The sequence below is a fragment of the Dermacentor albipictus genome, chromosome 2, assembly GCF_038994185.2.
Source record: "Dermacentor albipictus isolate Rhodes 1998 colony chromosome 2, USDA_Dalb.pri_finalv2, whole genome shotgun sequence".
Classification (NCBI taxonomy): Eukaryota; Metazoa; Arthropoda; class Arachnida; order Ixodida; family Ixodidae; genus Dermacentor; species Dermacentor albipictus.
The window spans coordinates 63626225-63652089 of record NC_091822.1 but is presented as its reverse complement, the minus strand read 5'-3'; the positions used below and the strand labels follow the sequence as shown (position 1 = coordinate 63652089).

Genomic DNA, 25865 nt, shown 5'->3' with positions numbered 1-25865 from the left:
TGTTCTGCAAGGATCCCTTCGTGAGCCATTTTCATCACAAAATGACGAAGGCTTCTGGGCACGACAAGTTGTTCCATTTCCTTCTTTGACCGCTGTGTGTATTTTCGGTAAAGAATTCCCTTCTTTATAAACAATAGGACGTCGGCGAAACTAGTTTTCATCTCTTTGTCCACTGCTTCAAAGCATTTACGTAGACTGCTGTCCTCTCTTTGCCTGGTTCTCAAGTCGATTGGGTTAATGTCCAGCGGATTTACAGCTGGTACTGGAAACAAATGCAAACCTGATCTTCTCCGTCTGGTTGTCGCTGCCACTTCCGACCTGTCCCTGGTTTCTCAAACAGGCGATGATAAAGTGTCAGCAGAGATGGATTCATTGGTAGAACAGTTTCCACCTTCTGCTCTAAATGATTTATCCGCAGCATTCAATGTATAAAGATGTTTGTTCCATTCATTGTGAGGATTTGAGACATTCCGCGCACTTTTCACATTTCCCAGGGCAATATCATATAAAGGATTGTCCATGCATGAGACCAGAGTCTTTCCTCTGAAGAACGGTGACGCGATCTCCACGTTTGCTTCAGGTAGCTTCAACAATCTTCTGTCCAGAAGACAGACCGAGAAAATTATTCCTGCCAGCTTACTGCCTGGTAAGAAGGGCCTTTTGACAATAATAGAGTCGCATCCCGTATCTCGCAAGACAGTAGCGGGATATCCTTCAAGCACACCTTCAGCAGTAGGCATAGAGTTTTCGTCTCATTTATGCATTTGTGTTCTCTCGCATCCCGAACTTCCGGGAACTCGACGCAAGGTCTGCGTTTCTTCGTTAACTGCCTTGGACAGATCTACTTGCTGCATCGAGCATGAAGCCTTCTCGATACTGTTGGCTTCTTTGGGACAGTCACCTGTGTTATGCCCAGTGCTGCGGCACATTCCGCAGAAAGATGTATTTGTATTTGGACACTTCGTATTTGTCCAGCAATCAGGAGCTCTGTGACCGCGTTTGCCACAAAGAAAGCATCGTGGTGTTTTCTTCTCTTCGTGTGGCTCAGGCGTTCGAGCTTGACCTGGTGGCTTACAAGGTTCTCTCTTGTTTTTACCTTTGCCAAGGTTGCCTAACCCCTACGCTTCCAGGTAATGATCAGTAGCTTACGCTAGCTTGTCAAGTGCCTGACAATTCCTCTCTCTCAAAAAGACTGCCAGTTTCTCATGGCAAGTCATCAGGAATTGTTCTGAGACAATCTTGTTCCGCAGGGCATCATATGTCTTGTCCGTATTGGCCATTTTTTGCCAGTGATCGAATTAGCCCAAAGAACGACCGGCTAACTGTCTACCAGTTTTGGAATTATCGGGTTTCGCCGACCGAAACTTGTTTCGGTAGCCTTCCTCCGCAAACCGGAAGCGTTGCAAAAGCGTCTTTTTAGTTTGGCATAGTCCATGGCATGATCCAGTGCCATTCTACCGGCAACATTTAGAGCTACGCCTGTCAAACGGAGGCTTAGCCATAGGGCCCATTTGTCTTATGGCCAGCACTGGCTCGTTGCGACATGCTAAATCTTTTAATGTATGCATCTAGCGCATCGCGTCCTTCGTTAAATGCTGGGATTATATTGTGCGGACTTTGGTAACTCTCGGTAGCACCTGCCTGCACACTCTCTGTTATCTGCCCAGTAGTCACGCTACCCGCTGTCGCATCTAACTTCCTCAACTTTAACGTGAGCTCGAGCACTTCCCTTTCTACCTTTAATCTAGCTAGCGCTTCGGCATCAGCTTCTTTTGCTTCATTGCGTTCAGCCAGACGTGCTTCACGCGCTTCTCTTTCGTGTGCGCGTTCTTCCTCTACCGATTGTTTCAGTCCAGAGCTAGTCAACCCCAGTTCTTTTGCAATTGCTGTAAGCTTGTCTGTCTCCTTCCTCATCTGTCAGACACGCATATGTAATGTGATGCTCTTCTCGATAGCGCAAGAGCAGTCCTGTCACGGAAGCCAAATATGTGATGGTTAGGATCATCATGTTGCAAGGCATGTGAAGCGAGGAAGTCGGAGGAGGCGGTGCATGATTAGCAAACACACGACAATTATATAGGACGGCACGTAAACACGAAGAATATCTTCAACTAGAACCACGCATAGAAGTTTGTTCGCAAACAGAAACAGTAGACTCACGAGGTTGCGGTTGAAGTCCGGAGCGTGGTGAGACTCGTAGAGTCTTTGAGGTGGAACAGTCACTGGTAGAGTGATGACCGGCGTGGAAAAGTAGACGCAGCAGTACGGGGCAGGGAAAGGTGGACGGCCCACAGCTCTGTAGGCTTGAACAGGCCACTCCGAAGTCTCGTGCAAGAAGACGGCCCAAGGCGCTCGCTTCGATGACGGACGCCAGGTCACCCGAAGCACGCGCGCAGAAGTGGGTTCCGAGATGTCAGCAGGCCGAACTCAGGCATCGCGCAAGGCGACGACCCGAGGGGCTCTTCATCTCGATAACGGACGCCGGCTCTCCCGAACCTCGCGAGTACATACGGGTTCAAGGCTGCAGCAGGCAGCTCCGAGGTCTCGTGTCGTGCAACGACCCGAGGCGTTCGCTGTCCCGAAGACAGATAGCCAGTCAAGTGAAACTGACTCGTAGATATGGGTTCCGTAGGCCCTGCGGCCCTAGTCATGCCGGCGTTCCAACGGTCACCCCTGCACGAGCCCCTTTTTTTGTATTCTCGCTCCACGAACCTCCCTTGTTTTTCTTTTTCTCTTGTTGAGAACAGCCGCACTGTCGTCTGCTCAAGCGTTCCGTACTTTGTGAGTACTTCTTCACACCGCACGACAAAGCGCAGAATTGTAGACTCCACGAGACCCACCACGGGAGCACGACTTTGGCGAAATTTTGGAAACCCTAAAGTGGAAAGCGGAAGTACTGGCGCCACTAATGATGTGACAGACAAGAAGGTGGAGGGATATTTAACCGGGTAATTACGGGTTCATGTGATGCGTTCGCCTAAAGTTAACCTAAACAACACCAACTCCATGGTGGGAATGCCACTAAGAGGCACATGTGTGAAGGGTTAGGGTTGCCTACCATTTTTGTTTGGTTTCATACTCCGACGTGCATGCATGGAGACATAGAATCTCTTCTGAGAGCACTGGAAAAGGAAATTATGTCTTTGTTATCTTTCCATTCGACAAGACACACATTTCTCTTCTCAAACACGAGTGGTCAATTCTCCACGGATTACTTTGCTGTTCATTAGGAATGTGTACAGCAGCGCCCTCAGTGCGGTTTGGCTTTACTCTTCCGGGCAGGAACGTTTTCTCTTGAAGTAAGCAGTCAAAAATCTTCAATGTGGTAAAGTATCGATTCGTGAAAATATGTCACTGCTGCGCGGTTATCTGCACGATTTCTATTGAGACTGTTCCGCCTAGGCCACTGGGTTTTATGCCATCAGCGTGTACTGTAGCTTTACCAGTGCATATAAAAAAGATCAAGCACTAACCCATCTGGGGAGGTTGAAACGAAATACGCGCTATAACGTGTTGCGAAACACTCAAAAACACTCCAAATATACAGACCCAGTGTCCGCAAACGGGACACCGAGTGCTCTCCGTTCACAACTTCTGTCCACAAACGTGGACGCCCGTTCAACAGGCCTGATAAATGCGAATTTTGGCTTTCAGTGCACTGGAACTTTGTTAAGTGATTCACAAAGGGCAGTGCCATAAATTTTACCCGCTATATTCAGTATACGAGAAACATTACCTGCGACAATTTGAAAAAAAAAAGAAGAACTCACGCCTTAATCACCGCGCGAGTTGATCGCCGCCAATTTCATTGTTTTATATTGGCCACTGTAGGTGACTTGTGCTGTCGCCTTTTCGAGCATGAGCAAAGCATAATCTGTGCGACGATAGGCGCGAGTTTGAGTGACGTCGAACGGTTTTCAGATCTATTGATACAGCAGTGCGGAATAAGGGAGCACGTGCATCTGAGCAAGGGAGGCGAGGAGGGAAGACTCCCTGTTTGCTGCCGCAATGATAGGCCCGCTTGTGTAAAGGACCTTCTACTCTCTGAATGAGCTGAATTGGAGGTGGAGAAGATGTGCACAGCTCGCTTCCACAAAGGCGGTGGTTGCGTTATGGTACGCCCACACTAGCGACAAAAACGCGCGCGACACGCCGCACGCGGCAAGCGCCCGCGCGGCAGACGCGTGCGGGCAAGTCCACAGTCGCGTTTTGCGGCACGCGGCAGCGGCCCGTGGAGTCCCGCGCTGTCTCGTTCCATTCGATACTTCTCGTGACAATGCGCTCTCAGTTCTGCCCGTTTCGTCTTCCACCGGAAGTGTCTGTGTTTTTTGCGCCACTGCCGGCCACGCTCAGGCATGTCGGATACGGACGAGGAGCTACTGGTGACTGTGAACACTATAATACTTATTTGTTCTTTACTTGTGCGACGCCGACGTGCCAGAAAGCGGACGAGAAAGTTTTGGGTGTGGTACAGGGACGCTGAGGGCCAGGCGCACACTCTGCTTCCCCGCCTTCACCAATTACTCACCTGTCATGCCAAACTGCTGTCCATAAAGTGCCAGCGGTTGGCCCGCAGCTCCTTGTCCGACGCTCGATTTAGCATAGAGGCACGCATATACGCGAACGGTTTCCAAAAACGCCTCCATTGCGAGGCGAATTCTTCGTCGACGCCTCAATAGCGGTGTGTTAAGGCTTAACAAAAACAGCCCCCTTCACTGGAAATGGCCTCTGAGATTTTACGACGCGCGTGTCACTGTTCAGTCTCAGAGCCCATAGATTATGATTATTTGCTTATGCGACAGGTGGCGCCACAACAGCGCGGCTCGTAAAGCGGCTCGCTTCTGATTGGTGGTCGTTTTGCGTCTGCCGCGAAAAATGGGTCTCGCACCCATTCGCGCGTTTGCCGCGCGTTGCTGCCGCATTTCGTGAATCTTGCCGCGCGCGACAGCACCGCTCTCCGCGCGCGGTGTGTCGCGCGCGTTTTTGTCGCTAGTGTGGACGTACCATTACCCAGTTTCGAGCCCAACAGAACGGTAAAAGTGAGGGGTGCTTTGCTCGCCGTGGACAGCGATGGTCGCCGCAGGGGCTTAAAAAATTGCACGTGTCAAAAATAAAAAAAAAATCGCTGTTGAGGGAGGTGGAAGGGGGTGGGAGTGTATTAGTTGGCGGCATTGGGGGGCGGAGCGCAATCGTCCAACTGCACCCCTCCTCTCCCTGGACCCACCACTGGTGCCGGCTGCCGGCTCTAAATGTATGCCTTCAAGCACCGTCAAATTTTATTAAATCCAAATTAACTGGGTTGCTTCTTTATGGCACTCAAAGGTAGAAAATCGCTGTCATTGGTTCTACAGCCCATTTTGACACTCGAATAGCTGCGTCCTTTGCCAAAAGCTAGCTAGCTCTTTGAAATACAGGTGTTGCCGCGCGTTAAAGCAAAGAATTATTAGCAATGTTTAGAAATCACGCACAGAAATTATATGTTACAAACCTGCTAGAAGTACTGTCTAAAAAATTAGTGACCTTCGCTTCCAAAGCGCTGCTCATGTATTTCATGACCGCAACTCATGAATGCTGCAGTAGCATTCGTGACTTGCGGAGAAGGCCAAAAAATCAATCTGGACTGAAGGGGCACAGTGACAGCCACTGTATCAGTTGTCGTGCGGCCAAAGTCCAGGGAGCCACCGGCTTTCCACGGATCATTCATTGAAGATATAGAAGGCAGGCTGTAGACACAGCAAACGGTGGCGACGTTTAACAACTGGAACTGTGACGACAACTCTTGCCACGTCTATTTCTGTTTGGATGACGCTGCTAGAACGTAAGCCTAGCGACATAGGGTAACTTTCGCTGCCTTTATCTACAGCCCATACGAGCATCGCATGGAAAGTGCTGAAATCTTGCCAGGACTTCTAATGCATCTTCCGAATGAAACAGTCCCTCTCTTTACTGAGGAGATGATCCCACTGTTTCCTCATGCCAAACCCGGCATGTCAAACAAACGAATAGTTCTTTTTTGATGAAGGACGGGAAGAAAGACCATTCGGCCGGATGATTTCGCAACACACCTAAGACCATATCAGAATTTTTATCGCTAACCACGGCCATCGCTAAGACGCTACAAATGCGCAGCAGGCAAAATGGCCGTCAGATACTTATCCCGCCGTATCAATTTGAAGGACTAGGCTCCAACGAGCTTCGTAACACCATCAGGGCCATTGTCTGTGAAGAACTACGAAAGATGTTCCCAGCCTTGAAGCTCCACGCTGTGTTGATTTCTGACAGCATCTGTGGAGAGATCAAGCAGTCTCTAGGGGTTTCAGAATGGCAGGTTGAACTGCGGCCCCAACCGGCCGACACGACCGCCGCAGCCTCAGCTGAAAGAGATGAGCTTTGTGGCTGCCGTCCACCGTCACGCTCACCCTCCATACCCAGGTCAAAGGCCCGCAACCCCTAAATTCCGGTTCAATGAAAAGAGCCCATAAGCACAAATATACCATTCGAGCACCCGCGATTGGAAAAACGTTTGTCAAGTACTTAGTGGCAATAACAAGCCATATACCTCAAAGAAATGCACATGTAGATAACATCTGTGCTTGGCATTTCTATAGTTGTGCGTCTTACAGACAAAATTAAAGCCAAATGGTGAATAGCATTCAGAAAATGGCGCTTACCAATTGTCTTTTTCTCAGATTCATCATTCTGTGTTTTTTTTTGTAGCACTGGCAGAAGCAGGAAATTAGTCTCAGTAAGTCTTCCACAGTCTCATGCGTATCGTTTGGAGTGAACAACACCACATGCGCGCGGAACTACCGTCGAAAGGAGAAAGAAGCTTCATTTATAGTAGAAGTAGCGATACCATGTGGTAGATTAGGACGACCCGTACAGTGTACTGCTTGCTCCCATTTTCTATACTTTCTGTATGCATCTTAAAGCTGGCTCTATTTAGGTACTTCCTCTCGGTTCTGGTTTATACAGACGTGACGCTGTCCTTTTCAGGGGCAGTACAGTATTATTCTCATCTGTAATATTGTCGGAGCGGCTTGGCTTGTGCCGCCAAATAAGGTAGCGGCAGCTTGATCATTCCTTGCGCATTCACGATTTAATAGCCATTGTACTTAAAGAGAGAGCGACTGACTGTGATGACGACACAGTAGCCGCGTTAGAACCTATCCTGACCAATCGCCAGGTACGTTGAAGCCATCCTTTTGCCGTTTCTGCCAGGTGCTTGCAGCTTGAGAAGAAGCAACTGTGGTGCGACCTGATGCAAGTGTTTATCGATTTCGTAGCGCGCCTAATATGGAACGACATGAGTACATGTGGCCGTGGTCGGGAACGCGTGTGCATGTCCTAAGTACAGTGCAGGAGAAGAAAGCTTTCCTATTGTCTGCATATAATTTGAGTAATGAACGCAATTTGGTTGTTTTGGGTGCCTTTATTCGTGTGTGCATGCTACTGGACAGTCGACAGCACGACAAAGGCTTAATCGTTAAGCAATGAGCACAAGCACGCTCGTTTAAACAAACGCTCCGTGCATGATATAAAGGAAGTATTTTATGGAGCTGATGGTCATTGTCAGTGCGCCCAATGACTATTATGGTAATTACTTTAATTGTAATCCACGCTAGAACATAAGGCGCCACAAAATATCTGTACTCCCCCAAGTTGGCGAAAAGTAAAACAATTTGACATATAGGGAAGCTGAGATTATAGAAAGAAGGTAAGAACCATTGGAAATGGTTACCCGATTACCCGAAATGATTAAGACGCTCGCCCGTTCAGGCGGCGAGCGTCGGCGTTGTCCCTCGTAACCGGGCGAACGAGCGCGGTGAAGGTTGAAAGCAAACGGGGAGCGCAGCGGGAGATGAAAGATGGTGATGGCAAAGAGAGCGCGAGGAGTAAGGTGGAGGAGGAGGGTATACAGAAACCGTGATAAGAAAATCATACTGTCGCGCAAGACGGGTTTTGCGGCGACGATGGCTGCTAGATGGTGCCAGAATAAGCTATTTGGTCACAGAGCGCTATCGCTAACGCGCTCACGAGTAGCGAAGCTTCCATAGAAGCCCACATGTCAAGAAAATGGGGCTCATTGTAACCGTCGCCATCTACGTATCGCGGGAACAACTAACAGTAAGCAAAGAATAAAAAAAAAGAAAGAAGTGACGTCCCAACCGGAAATGGCAGTGATGTCCAGATCTTACGCTGCTTGACGCGAATGTTTGAATTCATTTAGCGTCGGGCACTACGGCCTCTACTACAGCAATTATTTTTCTTTTGTGGCTGAGGCTAGCTTGCGGCTCACGTCAGCTGAAACGCCAGCGTGTCCTTTAATTACAAGGAGTGACATATGTCTTAATGTGAACATAATTAGGTTTTTTTTGACGGCAACTGCTCCAGTAGCTTCCTTAGGAAGGTAAGCGAATAGGATAGAAATAAATGAGAGTAATAATAATATTTGGGGTTTCACGTGCCAAAACCATTTTCTGATTATGAGGCACGCCGTAGTGGAGGACTCCGGAAATTTTGACCACCTGGGGTTCTTTAACGTGCACCTAAATCTAAGCACACGGGTGTTTTCGCATTTCGCCCCCATCGAAATGCGGCCGCCGTGGCCGGGATTCGATCCCGCGACCTCGTGCTCAGCAGCCCAACACCATAGCCACTGAGCAACCACGGCGGGTAATAAATGAGAGTGCCAAAGAACTTTCAAAATCAACTTCAACTTTATTCGGCTTGAACAAGGCAACCAATACAACTGGCAAGAAAATGTTTCAGTGATGAAAAGCACTATGACCAGCACACAGTCATAACGCATAGCAACCTATGCATATCCTTTTCGCAGAACCATTCGTAATTCCTTGCGAAACCATGTATTCATATCCAACAATTATCAGACAACATTGCCCCACACCGCCATTTAGGAAACATTCTACTTACTAATTTTGCTGCTTGTCTGACACTCAAGAGCCTGTGTTATGGAGCGTAAACAAACATAGCGGGCGATTCTACGCAGGGCGTTCCGCTTTTATCGTCACGACGAGACAAGCGCGTCGCATGCCACAGCGTGAACTTGCACGATAACAAAACACCTGCACTCCACCTTTCGCGAACGAATGCAGTGCGCTAGGTCACGCAACGTTTGAAGTGAAGCGCACGCCACATGAAGAAACACGCAAGAAAAAAAAGAACACGGACGAAACCGTTCATGTGAGCAACCCCATTCATCACGACGTAATAGCTGGCTTGCACAGCTTTGCCAAGTCTTGCGCCGGAATCACTGGTTGGTAGGAGTCGCCGAGAAAGAACTAATAAATTGTGAAATAGAAAAAAATCTAACACTTCTTCTTTTAGTGTAGGAAAAACATTTGAAACCGGAAAAGTTATTCGTATGCCAGCATTTTGATTAAACATTTTAGAGTATGTTCTTGCACATACGTTTTCTAGTCTCAGTCCCATGTCCCGTGCATTCGGGGAGCGTTATAGATCCCCTGGTGGTCAAAATTAATTCGGAGTCCCCCACTACTGCATGCCTCATAATCAAATCGTAATTTGTCGCGAAATACCCCAGAATTCAAACACGATTGTGTGGGCCATCCATTCCAAGTGTTTCATATGCTGGGCAGCCACAGTATTATCGACTGAAAAGGGGGTATGAATGCGAGATAGTTGGTACAAATCCATCAGCGAAAAACAGCCCCCCCCTCCCCCCCCCCCAAAATAAATCATGGACAAGGGACGAGCACAGGAAAACGCCCACCTCGACAACAGGGTCCCCGGAGCAATTGCCATCCCTTCCTATAGCCCCAATTTAATTCATCCATCTGGTCTCCCACTTATCTTTCTTACTCAATCCTGAACATGCAGTCATGAATGAAATGTTGCAACTTCGCTTTGTCTAGAATATTCCCAGCCTTGTTGCGATGCCAACATGTATGCGCGTACCAGATATATCCTGGTGTTTTCTTAAAGTGGTAGCTGAGCCATTCCTTTCTTAAAAAGTTCAACGAGAGCTTTGTTAATGCTTATTCAAAATATGCTTAATTCAAGATATGGATACCGAGATGTGTTCAAATGCGTCTGCCGAATGTACCTGCCATCAAGCGTTAAATAATTTTTTCGAAAACTGCTCAAAGGAAACCTCCCTGCTAGGACATGGCTGGAGGCGGAACCTTATGTCCGAAGGTCAATACCCTGCCACCTACGTTCACAGGAAGAGTTCATAAGACACTGCTTCATAGACTCGAAAGACTCAATTTTTTTTCTGGACTGGCCTTCAGTGAAACCTCAAAAACAACATTAATACGGAATTCTGAATTTGCTTTCTGTCTTTCATCAGCCCCGAAGATTCCTTACGGTATGGTTGCAGTAATTGGTCTCATTTTCCATGGAAGAGCAAGATCTGTGATAGGCATGCAGAAATTGCGTGATCAAAGAAATCACTTGGTTCATATTGTATAAATGGTTCAGAAGCCGCTTCCTGAATGAATAGCTTTGTTGCATAGATGTGTTGGATGCATTGCTGAGTAATTCCCATGTGCGCACTTGAAACTCAGCGCTTGTAGAAAGCTACTCTCTGTTCTTCCATGCAATATATACAAGAAAATGATGCAGTAGCTCGGAAGTAAAATTTACGTATGCTACTCCATCAAGCCGGAGCTCTAATTCCACCGATACACTGCCCATATTTTTCTTCATTTCTTTATAACCTCGCCAAAAAAAAACTTTGGTATTCATCCGGCAGACCCTGGTTTACATCGAAACCAATGGGATAACCCAAACCAACTATCGCTATGAAATATTGCGAAGCCCGGCACTAGGGGTAATCTCACAGCCTACTGTGCAACTTTGGGTGCTGAATCCTGTGAGTTGTTTATCCTAGTGGCGATAATGACAACAATTTACGCACACGAGAACTTATTTTCCAATCCTCCTCGCACTTTGCCGTCGTTTGTATGTTACCGGTAATGCAGTGTTCTGTTCGCAGGTATGTGTGCTTTAGAGATGCCCGTTACCGACTTGACATATGTGTACACACGTATGATGTCGAGATTTACTGTCTCAGTGCATACAGAGGTGCGCTCACTCGTGCCGCTTCGCCTGTACAATTTGTCCGCTATATCAACCGCTTTCTTGACTCTTGGATTATCTCTAAAGCTACGAATTTAATGCTTGGTCGTCGTAGTGAAAAGCTTTTTGTTTTCCCCTCCGTTTTATCACAGCTTAAACGTGAAGTCAGTAAATAGCCTGACGTCACAATAGCGACGACGCCTGCCGTCGGTGACGGTCTCAAGGAAATGACAGATAGATTAACGATTCCAAATAACTCAGTTGTAATCTCTTAACGGCTATTGCAAAATAATATAACGCGGTCGTTTACTACGTTGACGTCCTTACCTTGTGTAAGTTCACGTGTGCAGTTACAAAAAGCCTTTCTTAGAAAACGCCTTCTTCTCATTTTTATCTTCTCGCTTTACATGCGTCAAGCTCGGCAATAAGCGTTAAGAGCCATCTGCACACGCTTGCTGCCACAGTTTGTCACTCGAATGATTACCACGACTACATTTGCATGAAATGTGTGTATTGCAGGAACAACAAACACTCGGAAATCGTAGGTCCTTCCAATTTGCGTCCCATGGTAATGCCTGGAAGCCAAGAACGTAAGCTCAATATTTTTTTTCTAGTTTCGCAAACTAAATGCGCTATTATTTACCCTTTATTTTTGGTCAAGGTCAAAACATGAGTGTTTCACCTCACACATTTTGTGAAGTGCTATGTGGTGCGAATTAAAGTAAAATAATGGCGAAAATATCAAACCTTAAAACAATATAGAAGACTACGAAACTTTTACTTCTTTTGATACAGATGCCTTGACATTTTGTTAAAGCTTTCTTGGATAATGAGGGTGAGGGAATCTCTTTATTACCGCTAAAATACGCCATGTGACTCATCACAAAGGAAGAAAAATGGTGGGGGGAACTGAACTAATACTACATAAATATTTATGTTCAGATATAGTAATATATTGCTTCTCGACCATTCGTAATAGGTAATAGCTGTTGGTCTTTTACTATGGGACCTCCTTCTGCATACTAAGTACTTGTAATTGTGACCCAACTTCTAATAATAAATTTTTGATTCTGATTCTGATTCCCGTATTAAGTTAACATACCAACTACGCGCCACGCGACTGCATCTAGCACATTCTGCACGTACCAGTTTGAGCGCGCCGCCGAGAATAAAGCAACACACTAAACTCTTTCAGCAGAAAAAAAAGCGTTCCGTATAGGCTAAACGTCTGTTCTGAAATTCTAGCTTGTTTCATTTTTAAAGAGATATTCTAGACACTAGCACCATAGAAATTATATTTTTGCGGCCACATGATCTGCCATTCACGGGAAAAAACGGATGTGAGAATTTGCACCCGTGTCCTTTTCTACGACGTCGTCAGGCCAAGGGTGCAGAACAACCGCCATGGATCGCTGCTGGACGGTGCCTGTTGCCATGGCTGCAGCTGCATTTCTGGTTTTGATGCCCTGGTCATGGTTTGGTCTCCTCCTCGTGTACTTTGTGGAAAAGTTCCATATAACAAGGGGGACAGCTTCCTGGCCAAAAAGCGTCGCCGTGACGCTGAGCAATGTTTCAGGTATTTATGCAGCTGCGTGCTAGTTGAGGCAATCTCTTACGGTATTCTTCTCGCCTTGCTACACTACTTCATGAGGTGTTCTTTTGCACTGCCCACGTTCTCTGTTCCCGCCAGCAACACACGCACTAGAGGATATACCTCAGTAACAAAATTGACACACTCAGGTTGGCCGAACTTCCAATCTCTAAAGCAAGCGAATCTGCAGCGTCGGGCTCATTGGTCTCACTGACTCACCATAACAATACTGTGTCGGCTAAATCTCTCTCAGACTAACCAACATGAGACGAAGCCTGAATCACTTAGACTCACCAAAAGCAGACCTCACTGAAATGTGAAGCTCTCAAGATCTGATATACTCATGTACCGAAGACTAAAGGTCTCATGTACGCACACTCACTCGGGTTCCAGTTGGGATAGTGATCGGGGTTAGTGGTTTTGAGTGGTTTTTAGTATTGTTTTGCACAAACTAAAATCAAATAGTATTCATGGCAATTGCACATCACTACCTAAGTCGTATCTTCAAAACAGATTCCAGAGTGTACACATCAATAAATCTAACTCGTAGTTTTTGCCTATGGCTTGCGGTGTACTGCAAGGGAGTATTCTCGGGCCCCTAATGCTGAGTGTTTATATCAGCGATATCGTGAACTTGGGCGCAGCAGTTAAGTACATAATATACGCAGAACACTCAACAATACTTATCTCTAACATTAACCTGCATTATTTAATGTCCAAAGTTAACGACGTGCTTTCAGAGGTTTCCTCGTGGCGAAAAATGAACCGGCCTAAGCTAGATCCAAACAAAACTAAAGCTGGTATATTTCGTGCTAAAATAATATAGTGACTACTCACCAGCCGGTAATTCCTGATTCAAGGCGAATAGATATTGTTAATACGCATGATATACTTGGGGTTTACTTTTCATCGAACTTATTAGGTTTGGATGGTCAGGTTAAATACCTCTGTGGGAAAATCTCGCCTGTAACGGGAGTCGCCTCTCACTGCCGTATTCTGCTGCCACTTAGGCCACATTTCAAATATATTACTGGTTGTTTAATTCGTATTTGAATAATTGTACGTTGATACGGGGCGCAATAATAGAAAGCAAACATAAATAAAATTCTTGTTCTACGAAAAAGGATAATTCGCTACATTGGAAACATTAAACGCCTGGCAACCACTTGCAAAGCATTAGAAGGGTTCACTATAGTACGGGTTGACAACATTTACTCCCATCGTTTCTTGAACATGCTCTACTTTTCAAACGGAGAACTCTTGAACTTCACTACAGCCTTATCATATCTAGAGCGTCGTGTTATTACAGTACCTACAAGAAACAACCATATATTGTCTGTACCTCCGATTTCGTACAACTCATAAGCATCAAACGTAGGCATACAACGTCCCAACAACACAAAGCACATATGAAAACACAACCAGTTGGAGTAAAAAACAGTACGTTCTTTCTTTTGTTCTATTGTTTTCTAGCAAAAGATTCAATATCTATAAATTATATCTACTATACTGCTTGCAAATCAGTCATTAATATCTGGAAACTTTTTAAAGCATTTACAGTGTATTTGTGTCAGTGATAAATTCGTTGTGTGTTGCTTGTGTTGTAATTTGCATATGCATTTCCATGAGCATCGTATTTCAAGTGTATTCATGTGATTTATGAACAAGTTGCATTATGCATAGTATTCTGCACAATTTCATTTTTGCCTTTGTCACGGCATACCTTAGTCTCTACCTGTGCACCTTGTATAGCTGCTGCATCGTAACAGTAACCTGGGCCCCGTCAAGCCGTGATCACGGCTTTTAGCCCGGCAGACGTTCCAGTATATTGTCTGGTAAATAAACATGAATTTGAAGACACACCACAGCTTCGCTGCTCGTCCTCCTTCACAGAGTGGAAGGGCTGATGGATGTTTTTGTTATTCACGGCCATATAAAGCCAACTAGTGTAAAGCCAAGGAAGGCATGGGGGTATTTCGGTGTGGTGGAAAATGTAATGTAGAAATACTGAGTAAAAGGGAAAACCAAAATCGATGAAAAAATAATTTGCCGCCGGTGTGGGACAAACGTGTGCTGTACAACCATTTGCGCTGCGATGACGGCTGTGAATCCGTCCACTACCTTAGGTGTTTATGTGTACTAGATGGGACCCTGGGAGGTGTTAGCCAGCGCCACTCAGGGCCACAGCGGGTGGGTGTGGAACATCAATTTTGTTGGCAAGTGGCGTCAGCTTGCACGCGAAGTTAGATGGGAAGCACGTGGATTATTAAGCCTGATTGCTACCTAAGCCATCAAGGCTCCCAGATTCGGTACCATCGCTATGAATGAATGACAAGGAAAACAGGGTGCATCTATGTTTTTTAATCACGAAAGTATAAAGTCATCAGCAAATAAAGCCAAGAAAATGAAAGTGGACGAAAACATAACTTGTTGCCAATGAAAGACGAATAAACCATCTCCGGATTACGTGTGCGCAGCACTACCAATCAACTCGTACAATATCTCGGGTATTTATGTGTACTAGATATATCCCTGGGAGAGTTAGACACCGCTTCACGACAGCAACTATTCATATAGATTGTAGAATTTGCGTTGGATGTGGACAATGCTTGCCTGATGTTACTTGTGACACCTAACAGCGGCTCCCATCCGTGAAAGTGTCGACCGGTGTCCGGCCGTTAAGTCTCTGGTACGTGCGTGGCCTAGTGATGTGTGTTTCACTGCAGGAATCCGGAAAGGATGAAGAAGGCGGGCATGCCGAAGATGAAAATAAAGAAAGAAAATTTCGCAGAGCCCACATCATCATGGCTGAAGGCGGTGATGCGTTCAGCATTGAATCGATGTAGTGACACGACGTATTGCTACCGTCGAAACGAGCTGTTTGAGGGGTGTACATCAACGGGACCCCTCTATGGCACTTCCCTGCTGAACACTCGCTGCCGTCTAGGCGCTTTGCCTGAAAGCCCGCTTTTGCCCTTCGATGCCCTCCGATGTGCCCTCCGCTTGTACCCTCCGATGGCGCGTGCACGCGTGCGAGCGCCGATAAACACGTCAATAGGTAGCCAAGCTCCTCTGTCGCGCTTCTCTCTGGACACGCAGCGCCATATGATTAAGCTGCCGAGAAGTCCGCACCAAGTCCGACCAGAAGTGCCTACGCTGAGAATTGTTCCCTCGCTTTGCGAGCACCCTGTGGCACATACTGCGTGATCCGACGCCAACGCGTAAGCGAGCTGCGCCACGAATGCAATGAGTATGGGCCGCACTGCAATGAACCACTGGCAATTTTAGGTCTCTGAGCGCGTTGCCATCGATGGAACCATTTTCGGCGTTCGCAGGCACCGGTGCGCCACGCTTTTCGTATCGGAAGCCCCGCGCGGACTTCTCGGCGGCGCCCCTAGATGGTGCAGCGTGGCCGATAAGAAGCGCTAGGGAGGAGCCCGGGTGCCGCGTGAAGCGTTTCCAAGTGTTCGCACGCACCGGTGCGAGCCTCATTTCGAAGGGCAAGCGAAGCCTTCGCGGCGGCGGAGCTCAATCGCACCGAGTGTTCTTACGGAATTGCGCAGGAGGAGTCCAGCTGCGGCACATGGCTCATACATCACTCGTTTCGACGGTGGCAATACGTTGTGTCGCTAACGCATTCAATGATGACGCATTACCGTCTACCGACCGTCATCGTAAGATGGGTTCCGCAGAATTGTTTCCCTCATTGATAAGAAAAAAGCATTTTTTGAGCGGCACATTCCGTGTCCTATACTTAGCTAGCCAAGTTGGCATAAAAGACTTTCTTTCAAGAGCAGCACAGACCGAGTGTGTCACATACCCCGTGCTCCAAGTCGGTGCCAAGGAGTTTCATTGAAGAGCGGTACATAACCAGTCCCGCAGGTTCTTTTGAAGAGCAGTACACAAATGGAGGGTTCCACATACTCAGTGGCTGGTTGATTGCTAACCCTGTTCCCTCAGCACAGAAGGCTGATTCGCTACCCATTCGACCAAGCGCAATACAGTGACCCAAGTAGGCGGGAAAACGGTTCGATACATACATACATACATACATACATACATACATACATACATACATACATACATACATACATACATACATACATACATACATACATACATACATACATACATACATACATACATACATACATACATACTGTCAACCGCAAAAATTTACGGGACGCAGGATCTGCCAAGAAGCTGAATTCTCGTGAAGCGTGGTCACACAGCCTCGAATTAAATGTTCCAGCGTGTAGTAGCCTTCGCCACCTACACAGTGATTCATCAAATACGACGTGCCATGCCTTAACAGTGCAGGAATTCACATTTGAAGGGGAAACTGCATCCCGCAAACTTTTGCTGTTGACTGTACATACATACATACATACATACATACATACCAGGGGCGTAGCCAGGGGGGGGGGGCTTATGCGGCTTGAGCCCCCCCCCCCCCGACATGTTTTCGTGCTGTCCATGCACCGCCGACCAAAGCGACCTCCGGCGCCGGAAATCACCCTGGATTTTGTCTAGAATGTCTTTTTGACGCTCGGAAAGACATTTAACCGCGAAGATTGCGAACTCGGGCTGGATTTCGTGGCAACGCCCATACACCGGCAGTCACATAACGCCAAGCAGGGCCATCCGAGCACAAAGTTTCAAGGGCGCTTTCATGGTTAGCGGGCTCGCCGCGGCATCTCACTGAGGCCACGGAATCTATGGAGCGCATGGATATCAATTGCGAAACTTTATGGGTATAAATCTCATAAGCTCTTGATGTGAAACGTGCATTGACATTTCCAAAGTTGTGCTTTAAATTTTCAATTGCGGAACTTTGTGGGTTTAATGTTGTTATAAACATTTGACGCCAAAGGTCCATTGACTTTTCTAAAGTCTCACATCGGAACATACAACGAGACAAGCCAAATCAACACACTAGCAGACGTGTTGACAAAGCAGGCAGCGAGGTCCAATGAGACGATGCGTTGGAGTGGTTCATTTGTGCCGTCATGTCACATAAAAAAAATATCAACATTTCTCTTTAACCTACGCCAGAACATCCATGTCAAGACACTAAAGCCAGCCATAGTAACTACGTTCTTATTTATTTTTTCTACTTTGACTTTTATTCGCCGAGGACACATTGAGCCTCTTCAATTTGTTTTTGTTCTCGCTACCCTACCCGCGGGCTGCCGGAGCGAGCCAGAGCGCATATGTTTTTCTCGTATGGCCCCGACCACCACGCGGTGCACTTCGGTGGGCGTTCGGTTTGCTTTGGCCGAGTGAATTTTCACCTGACAGAGTTTTGGAAGCTTTCTGGCTAGCAGACGAGAAAAAAAAAAGAATGGTCGCTCGCCGCCATCACTGTGGGGACTGGAAGGATTGCACCGCGTTCCTTGAGCGGAACCTTTCCGGAAAGTCTTGTTTCGCCGGTGTAGGATACTGAGCAGTATGCGTATGGTTCTCAGTGGGCCAAGCGTCTCATGTTTTCTTCGGTATTAATTCCGTGGCCCCATTAGGTGCCCGATGTAGGCGTTCGATTCTGGCCAACCTACTTTCCTATGCGTTTTTTTTTTCATTTCGGTGCCTCCACCCCACAGAAAAAAAAATACGTTGTTGCGGCGCAGCGAATTGCCGCATGGTGAAAGTTCGATTTTGATACTTCTTTTGCGGAAAGTAATGGGCGACGGGACGCTTCAGTTGCCGGATACGTTTATTATATTATTGCAAAAGCAATTAAATGGACACTCCAGGCGCATTCCTGCCGTCGCCGTCGCCCTCATGTTTCGTATAAAGTCCAAGGGTGATGCTGTATGTGCGAGTGAAAGCGTAGGAGGGGAGGTGGAATGGGTGAGCCTACGATGGTGGCTCAGTCTTGTGTGCGCAAAGGGGAAAAGCGGGGAGGAAGCGCGCCGCCTTCCGTCGTGCGCAATACATCGGGGGGAGTGGATGGAATGGGGGCGGAATCTAGGATTCTGTGAATCTATGATTGTGCAATGTGTTTATTAGTCTTGCTTGACGCATTATATACAGTTACTTTTTCTTACATACATAGACTCATTGGAGACTTATACGTATACTTAAATATCTTGTTGCGAGGTTTTGTGAACACATGCAGTGAACTTTGTTTCCAGTGACACTTTTTTGTCCTTTATCAAGCCGTATTTCCGCATTTGCATATCCCATTGTATCTTTGCATTTCTAATGTACGAGGGCGAGTCAAATTAAAGTGAGCCTATCCTAACCGCGCAATAATGGTTCGGTTCATTATCTGCGAGGCATGCGCGTAGGAGAACGGCATGTCTCATTTACAAAAGTGACACGCAGGTGTGAAGATAAATGTTCTTTAATGCTCTCATACACTGGGGTGAATATGGTTGCGTCACATAATGGATACTTCAAAAGTTGAACAGCTCGGTGTCGCGAAGTTTTGGACAGCTGAAGGTGTTTCCAAAACAGAAATTAATCGCCGTATGGCTGCCGTTTACGTGGAACACGGCATTTCATTGACCACTGTGAAGCGTTGGAGCAAACGGTTTAATAATATTTGGGGTTTTACGTGCCAAAACTACTTTCTGATTATGAGGCACGCCGTAGTGGAGGACTCCGGAAATTTTGACCACCTGGGGTCTTTAACGTGCACCTAAATCTAAGCACACGGGTGTTTTCGCATTTCGCCCCCATCGAAATGCGGCCGCCGTGGCCGGGATTCGATCCCGCGACCTCGTGCTCAGCAGCCCAACACCATAGCCACTGAGCAACCACGGCGGGTAGCAAACGGTTTAAAGGACGTTGTAAAGACATTCCAAGACCGGGCCAAAACCATCGTGCAATCACCCCCCACACAATTTCAAAGGTTCATGAGCTGATGAAACAAGAACGGAGGATAAGCATCGATGAACTGGCAGACGGTCTGAACATCAGTCATGGTTCGGTTCACGCCGTAATTCATGAGCTTCTCGGTTATCGGCTCCTTGGTGCGCAATGGATCCCCAAGATTTTGATCCATCGCGAGAAGACGGAGAAGTTTCGCGCTGCCTTGACTCATCTTATCGGGTATCACAATGAGGATGACGACTTCTTGTTTGCAATTGTGATCGGGGACGAACCTTGGTGCCACTACTGCGAGCCTGAAACACGACGGCAAAGCTTACAGTGGAAACATTCGAATTTACCACGCCCAAAGAACGCAAAGGCCATCATTTCCACTGGAAAGGTGTTGTTGACCTCTTTTTCTGTCGTCAGGGTCCATTACTGATAGAATTTGCTAAATCTTGAGAGGCTATCAATTGTTTCCGATATTGTGAAACGCCAGAACGGCAGCGTGTCGCAATCAAGAACGAACAACGTGTAAAATTGACGAATGGAGTCATCTTGTTCCACGACAATGCCTGTCCCCACGTCGCTTATGTGGTTAATACAAAACTGGCAAAGTTCAAGTGGGAAACGCTGCAGCATCCGCCATACAGCTCAGACCTGTCACCTTGCGACTTCTACATTTTGGGGCAACCGAAAAAACAGCTCAAGGGAACCAGATACAGACTTTTTGAAGCAGCAACCCAAGGAGTTTTATAAGACGGGAATCACGCAACTAGTTAGTCAATGGGACAAATGTCTAAATTCTCATGAAGACTACTTTTAAATAAAGTACCCCGTTGTTTGCTCACATTTATTTGACTTGCCCTCGTATATCTTGCAGAATTCCTGCTTTTTATACATGCCCTCTGTTGCGACTATAATTTCGGTACAATTACTCACGATACACGACCGGTGACAGCTGCTCCTGCGTAATACATTAAAAAAAAATTACAGCGTCATTGAGATTTTTCACTGGCCATTGCATATATACAAGAATGTAAGCACGGTTCTTGAATGACAAAGTTTCATTAACATATTTGTCCTCAACTTGTTCAGTTCATTGCCTTTTAATTTTTCATATCAGCGGCATGCACTGCTTTCCTGGTTTCGAACTGATATAGTTCTAAAGTTCGTGTGATATTTTCTTTACTTAATAAATAGACAAAAATATGGAAGCATTGATATCAGTTATTTTCGGCAAAACTTTTGGCACATACGAGTACATTCTTTTATGAAAAAATACATATTTTACTTGTTTTGACTGTGCGTAGGGTTCAAGAATTCGTTTGCAGCATCTTTGGCAATGACAATGCAGTTATTATTCATGGATTTGATCCCTTGACAAATTGTTTAAGAAGAAGCTTTAGCTCGGGCCCAACCCGACGCGGCCTATTCAAATACTTGTAAAACGCAGAAACGCTTTTCTTAGATAATCCTGCTAATCACTTTTATTGAAATTGGTTGCATTTGAGAGAGAAAATTAAATCCTAGTTCTGTTGGAAACACAACTTCGTTTTAGGGCCTGAATTTTGTTTACGATATCTTGAAAAATTCGAAAGCTTGAAAAAATAGAAGCACGACGTTTACAAACTAATAGCTATGCATGAAGAACAGACATTGTGGTTCTGTAAACGGCATCTATTATAACAGTCAAAGCGGACAAGTTTACTATGTCAATTTCTATCTTACGTGAATTGGTTACGTTGTGTACAAGGGTTCTGCACAAGCCGTATTTCCACAATGCTAAATTTTTTTGAGATTGATGCGTAACATATCTATTTTGTGCACTGTAGATGTACTATTAGGTGCAATTCACAGAATTGTGATATCATTTTTCATTGTTGAGTCACGGAGTTTTAAACTGAATAAATTCGTTTTCTGAAAATTTTCGATTTGGACAATTTTTAGTAAATAATTGACCACCTAAATGCAAAATTCGAAACCAGTAGTCACTAGAATTAAACTTTTTATTATAAATGCAACAAACCTCCTCAAATTTGGTGAAGTGGTTGCAGGGAAAAACGAATTCCCCTTCTACATGTATTTAAATAGGAGCACCCCAGCTAAAGCTTCCTCCAACAAAATTTCTGGCTACGCCACTGATACATACATACATACATACATACATACATACATACATACATACATACATACATACATACATACATACATACATACATACATAGTAGGCGGAAAGCGCCTGAGATACCCTGACAATGCTACAAATTAATAAAGTCTCTCTGTTCCTAGGATTTGCCGTCTATGCCCTTCAACGACGTATCAAGACATTCTATATCGTGTTGATTAGCACGATTTTTACATCTGTGGCGTTTATCCTGTCCACTTTTACGCCCAACATCTTCTGGATGACAATAACATTAGGCCTTATCCACGGTAAGGAGGTCTCCTATTTTCCTAACTCAGACAATGTTTCGCGTTTCATGCTACTCATTTGTTTCAATGGTGTTGTAAACAACTCGTATGGCTTATACACAGCGGAAGAAGAACGATAAGTGTACCGACGAAATTGACAGCATTTTTTGTTTTGGTTACTGTTCTGAGGACAGAATGTATAATTAAATAACAACTAGCATTTTTGTGAATACGAGGCGTCATGCATTTATAAACTTACTTCCCCTACAAGGATGTCGACTTACGTGCTACGACAGGACACCTGGCGGCATTGCAGAAGTTTTTTGCCCGCATGACCGCTGATCATTACCAAATGGGCAACAACTGTTTTTAGCTAGTACACAAATCGTTAGACGTTTTTTATTGGGAGAGGGAGGGAGTTAAAAATAAAAAAAAATAATTAAACAGTGCATCATCATCATCATCATCAGCCTGGTTACGCCCACTGCAGGGCAAAGGCCTCTCCCATATTTCTCCAACAACCCCGGTCATGTACTAATTGTGGCCATGCCGTCCCTGCAAACTTCTTAATCTCATCCGCCCACCTAACTTTCTGCCGTCCCCTGCTACGCTTCCCTTCCCTTGGAATCCAGTCCGTAACCCTTAATGACCATCGGTTATCTTCCCTCCTCATTACATGTCCTGCCCATGCCCATTTCTTTTTCTTGATTTCAACTAAGATGTCATTAACTCGAGTTTGTTCCCTCACCCAACCTGCTCTTTTCTTATCCCTTAACGTTACACCTATCATTCTTCTTTCCATAGCTCGTTGCGTCGCCCTCAATTTGAGTAGAACCCTTTTCGTAAGCCTCCAGGTTTCTGCCCCGTAGGTGAGTACTGGTAAGACACAGCTATTATACACTTTTCTCTTGAGGGATAATGGCAACCTGCTGTTCATGATCTGAGAATGCCTGCCAAACGCACCCCAGCCCATTCTTATTCTTCTGATTATTTCTGTGTCATGATCCGGATCCGCAGTCACTACCTGCCCTAAGTTGATGTATTCCCTTACGACTTCCAGTGCCTCGCTGCCTATTGTAAACTGCTGTTCTCTTCCGAGACTGTTAAACATTACTTTAGTTTTCTGCAGATTAATTTTTAGACCCACTCTTCTGCTTTGCCTCTCCAGTTCAGTGAGCATGCATTGCAGTTGGTCCCCTGAGTTACTAAGCAAGGCAATATCATCAGCGAATCGCAAGTTACTAAGGTATTCTCCATTAACTTTTATCCCCATTTCTTCCCAATCCAGGTCTCTGAATACCTCCTGTAAACACGCTGTGAATAGCATTGGAGAGATCGTATCTCCCTGCCTGACGCCTTTCTTTATTGGGATTTCGTTGCTTTCTTTATGGAGGACTATGGTGGCTGTGGAGCCGCTATAGATATATTTCAGTATTTTTACATATGGCTCGTCTACACCCTGATTCCGTAATGCCTCCATGACTGCTGAGGTTTCGACAGAATCAAATGCTTTCTCGTAATCAATGAAAGCTATATATAAGGGTTGGTTATATTCCGCACATTTCTCTATCACCTGATTGATAGTGTGAATATGATCAATTGTTGAGTAGCCTTTACGGAATCCTGCCTGGTCCTTTGCTTGATAGAAGTCTAAGGTGTTCCTGATTCTATTTGCGATTACCTTAGTAAATAGTTTGTAGGCAACGGACAGTAAGCTGATTGGTCTATAATTTTTCAAGTCTTTGGCGTCCCCTTTCTTATGGATTAGGATTATGTTAGCATTTTTCCAAGATTCCGGTACGCTCGACGTTATGAGGCATTGCGTATACAGGGTGGCCAGTTTCTCTACAACAATCTGCCCACCATCCTTCAACAAATCTGCTGTTACCTGATCCTCCCCAGCTGTTTTCCCCCTTTGCATATCTCCCAAGGCTTTTTTTGCTTCTACTCTCCCATTTCTCTATTTTCTCTATTTCTCTCCCATTATGATCGTGGGTGGCACTGGTACTGTACAAATCTCTATAGAACTCCTCAGCCACTTGTACTATCTCATCCATATTAGTAATGATATTGCCGGCTTTGTCTCTTAACGCATACATCTGATTCTTGCCGATTTCTAGTTTCTTCTTCACTGTTTTCAGGCTTCCTCCGTTCCTGAGGGCCTGTTAAATTCTATCCATATTATACTTCCTTATGTCAGCTGTCTTACGCTTGTTGATTAACTTCGAAAGTTCTGCCAGTTCTATTCTAGCTGTAGGGTTAGAGGCTAGAGAAACAGTGCATAAGGACAATCAAAAGTGCAAATCCTCGACAGGCGATAATTGGATCTGAGAATGTCTTTATGACTTGGCTACAGCTTCTTTATTTTTTATTTTTTTTTACAATTTTTTTCTTTATTTATTAGTAAAAATACATATAATTGCATGTGCGTAGTATACATAAGGAGGTCCCGAAGTCAAAGACTGTCAAAGACAAAGTCAAGACTTTATCACCATTTTTCCAGCAGTACGCATTACCTGGATAACTTTTAAACTTTTCGCCTCTTCATGGGTGGTGCTCATTGACGTGCAAAAACACCTTTATGAGTGGATACCCTTGGCGCATTCATGCCGGGATATTACGCCAGACGGCAACTATGGGCAGCACTACCGTCTATTGACAATATAACGTAGCATATGACATTTTAAATGTAACATACGAAATGTTATTCACCATTAATAATGTGTGAAATGACTTTCAACAACCCACTATATATGTCATGGGTGAGATCGTACATTGTGTTGAAACAGTTTTATGTGCAGGATTCTCTCTTCCCGCTTGAAAAATCACTGTTACGCTCGATTTAGTGTCGCTTTTTCCTTGGCTATAGATAAATATCGTACTTAGACGTCGAAGCAAGAACGTAAAAACAAAGCAAATTTAAGGCATGGATCAGTTGAGCTTGGGTGACCGAACGCGACTACGCCTGCAGTCAGAGTGACATTCACAATCTATATTGTCTAAATGTGATTGTTTGAATGTTCCGCTATTAATTATACGGCCACCCAAGGAAACTGTTCGTCGTCAGTGTTGTCAGTGTGATATTCCGTATATATATATCAATGTCATAAGCCTAGTTTTACGTGCCTTGCAAGTCGAAGATATCTTGCTGCGATTTCCAATTAGCCCTGCCCTCTGCCAACTGATTTCAACCTTGTGCCTGCAAATTTCCTAGTTTCATCACCCCACCTAGTTATCTGCCGTGCACGACCGCGCTTGCCTTCTCTTGGCACCCATTCTGTAACTCTAATGGTCAACCGGTTATCATCCTTGTGCATTACATGGCTGTCCAGCTTCATTTTTCTTCTCTTAATGTCTATTAGAATCTCGGCTGTCCTAGCTTGCTCTCTGTTCCACACCGCTATCTTCCTGTCTCGTAACGTTTCGCCTAATGCTTTTTGTTCCATCGGCCTTTACGCTCCTTGTTCTCAAAGTACTCTGTCAACCTCCATGTTTTGCCCGTATGTTGGCACCGATAGAGTGCAGTGACTGTACACTTTTTTTTCAATGATAGCGGCTCCGAGTCAGGATCTGGCAATACCTGCCATATGCACTCCAACCCATTTCTTCTGGCAATTTTCTTATAATCAGGGTTCCCTGTAATTGACTTAGACCAACGTACTCCTTTACTGACTCAAGAAGCTGACTAGCGATCGCGAACTCTTATTTCCTTGCCAGGCTACTGAACATTATCTTTGTCTTCGGCTTATTAATCAGTCAATAGTCCGACCGAAACTGAAATATGCATCCGCCATATGGAATCCGCACCGAACATATCTCATTAACGCACTCGAAGCCGTTCAAAACCGCGCCGGAAGGTTCATCCATTCTAATTATTCATACGACGTGAGCATATCTTACTTAAAGAAAGAATTGAATTCACTACCCCTTTGTACGCGCCTGCGCACTGGAACCCTTTCACTTTTCCACAAGTTTCATC

General features: G+C 45.4%; 1 protein-coding gene across 1 annotated transcript in view; it reads left to right on the top strand.

The window, feature by feature from the left end:
* Positions 1-25865, top strand: part of LOC135909020 (monocarboxylate transporter 13-like) — a 58485-nt gene that overhangs the window by 16176 nt on the left and 16444 nt on the right. The window contains exons 2-4 of the mRNA XM_065440880.1: positions 11584-11654; positions 12446-12640; positions 21764-21907. Of these exons, the coding sequence (XP_065296952.1) occupies positions 11630-11654; positions 12446-12640; positions 21764-21907 (364 nt within the window). The 5' untranslated portion in view covers positions 11584-11629. The remainder of the gene's footprint in view (positions 1-11583; positions 11655-12445; positions 12641-21763; positions 21908-25865) is intronic.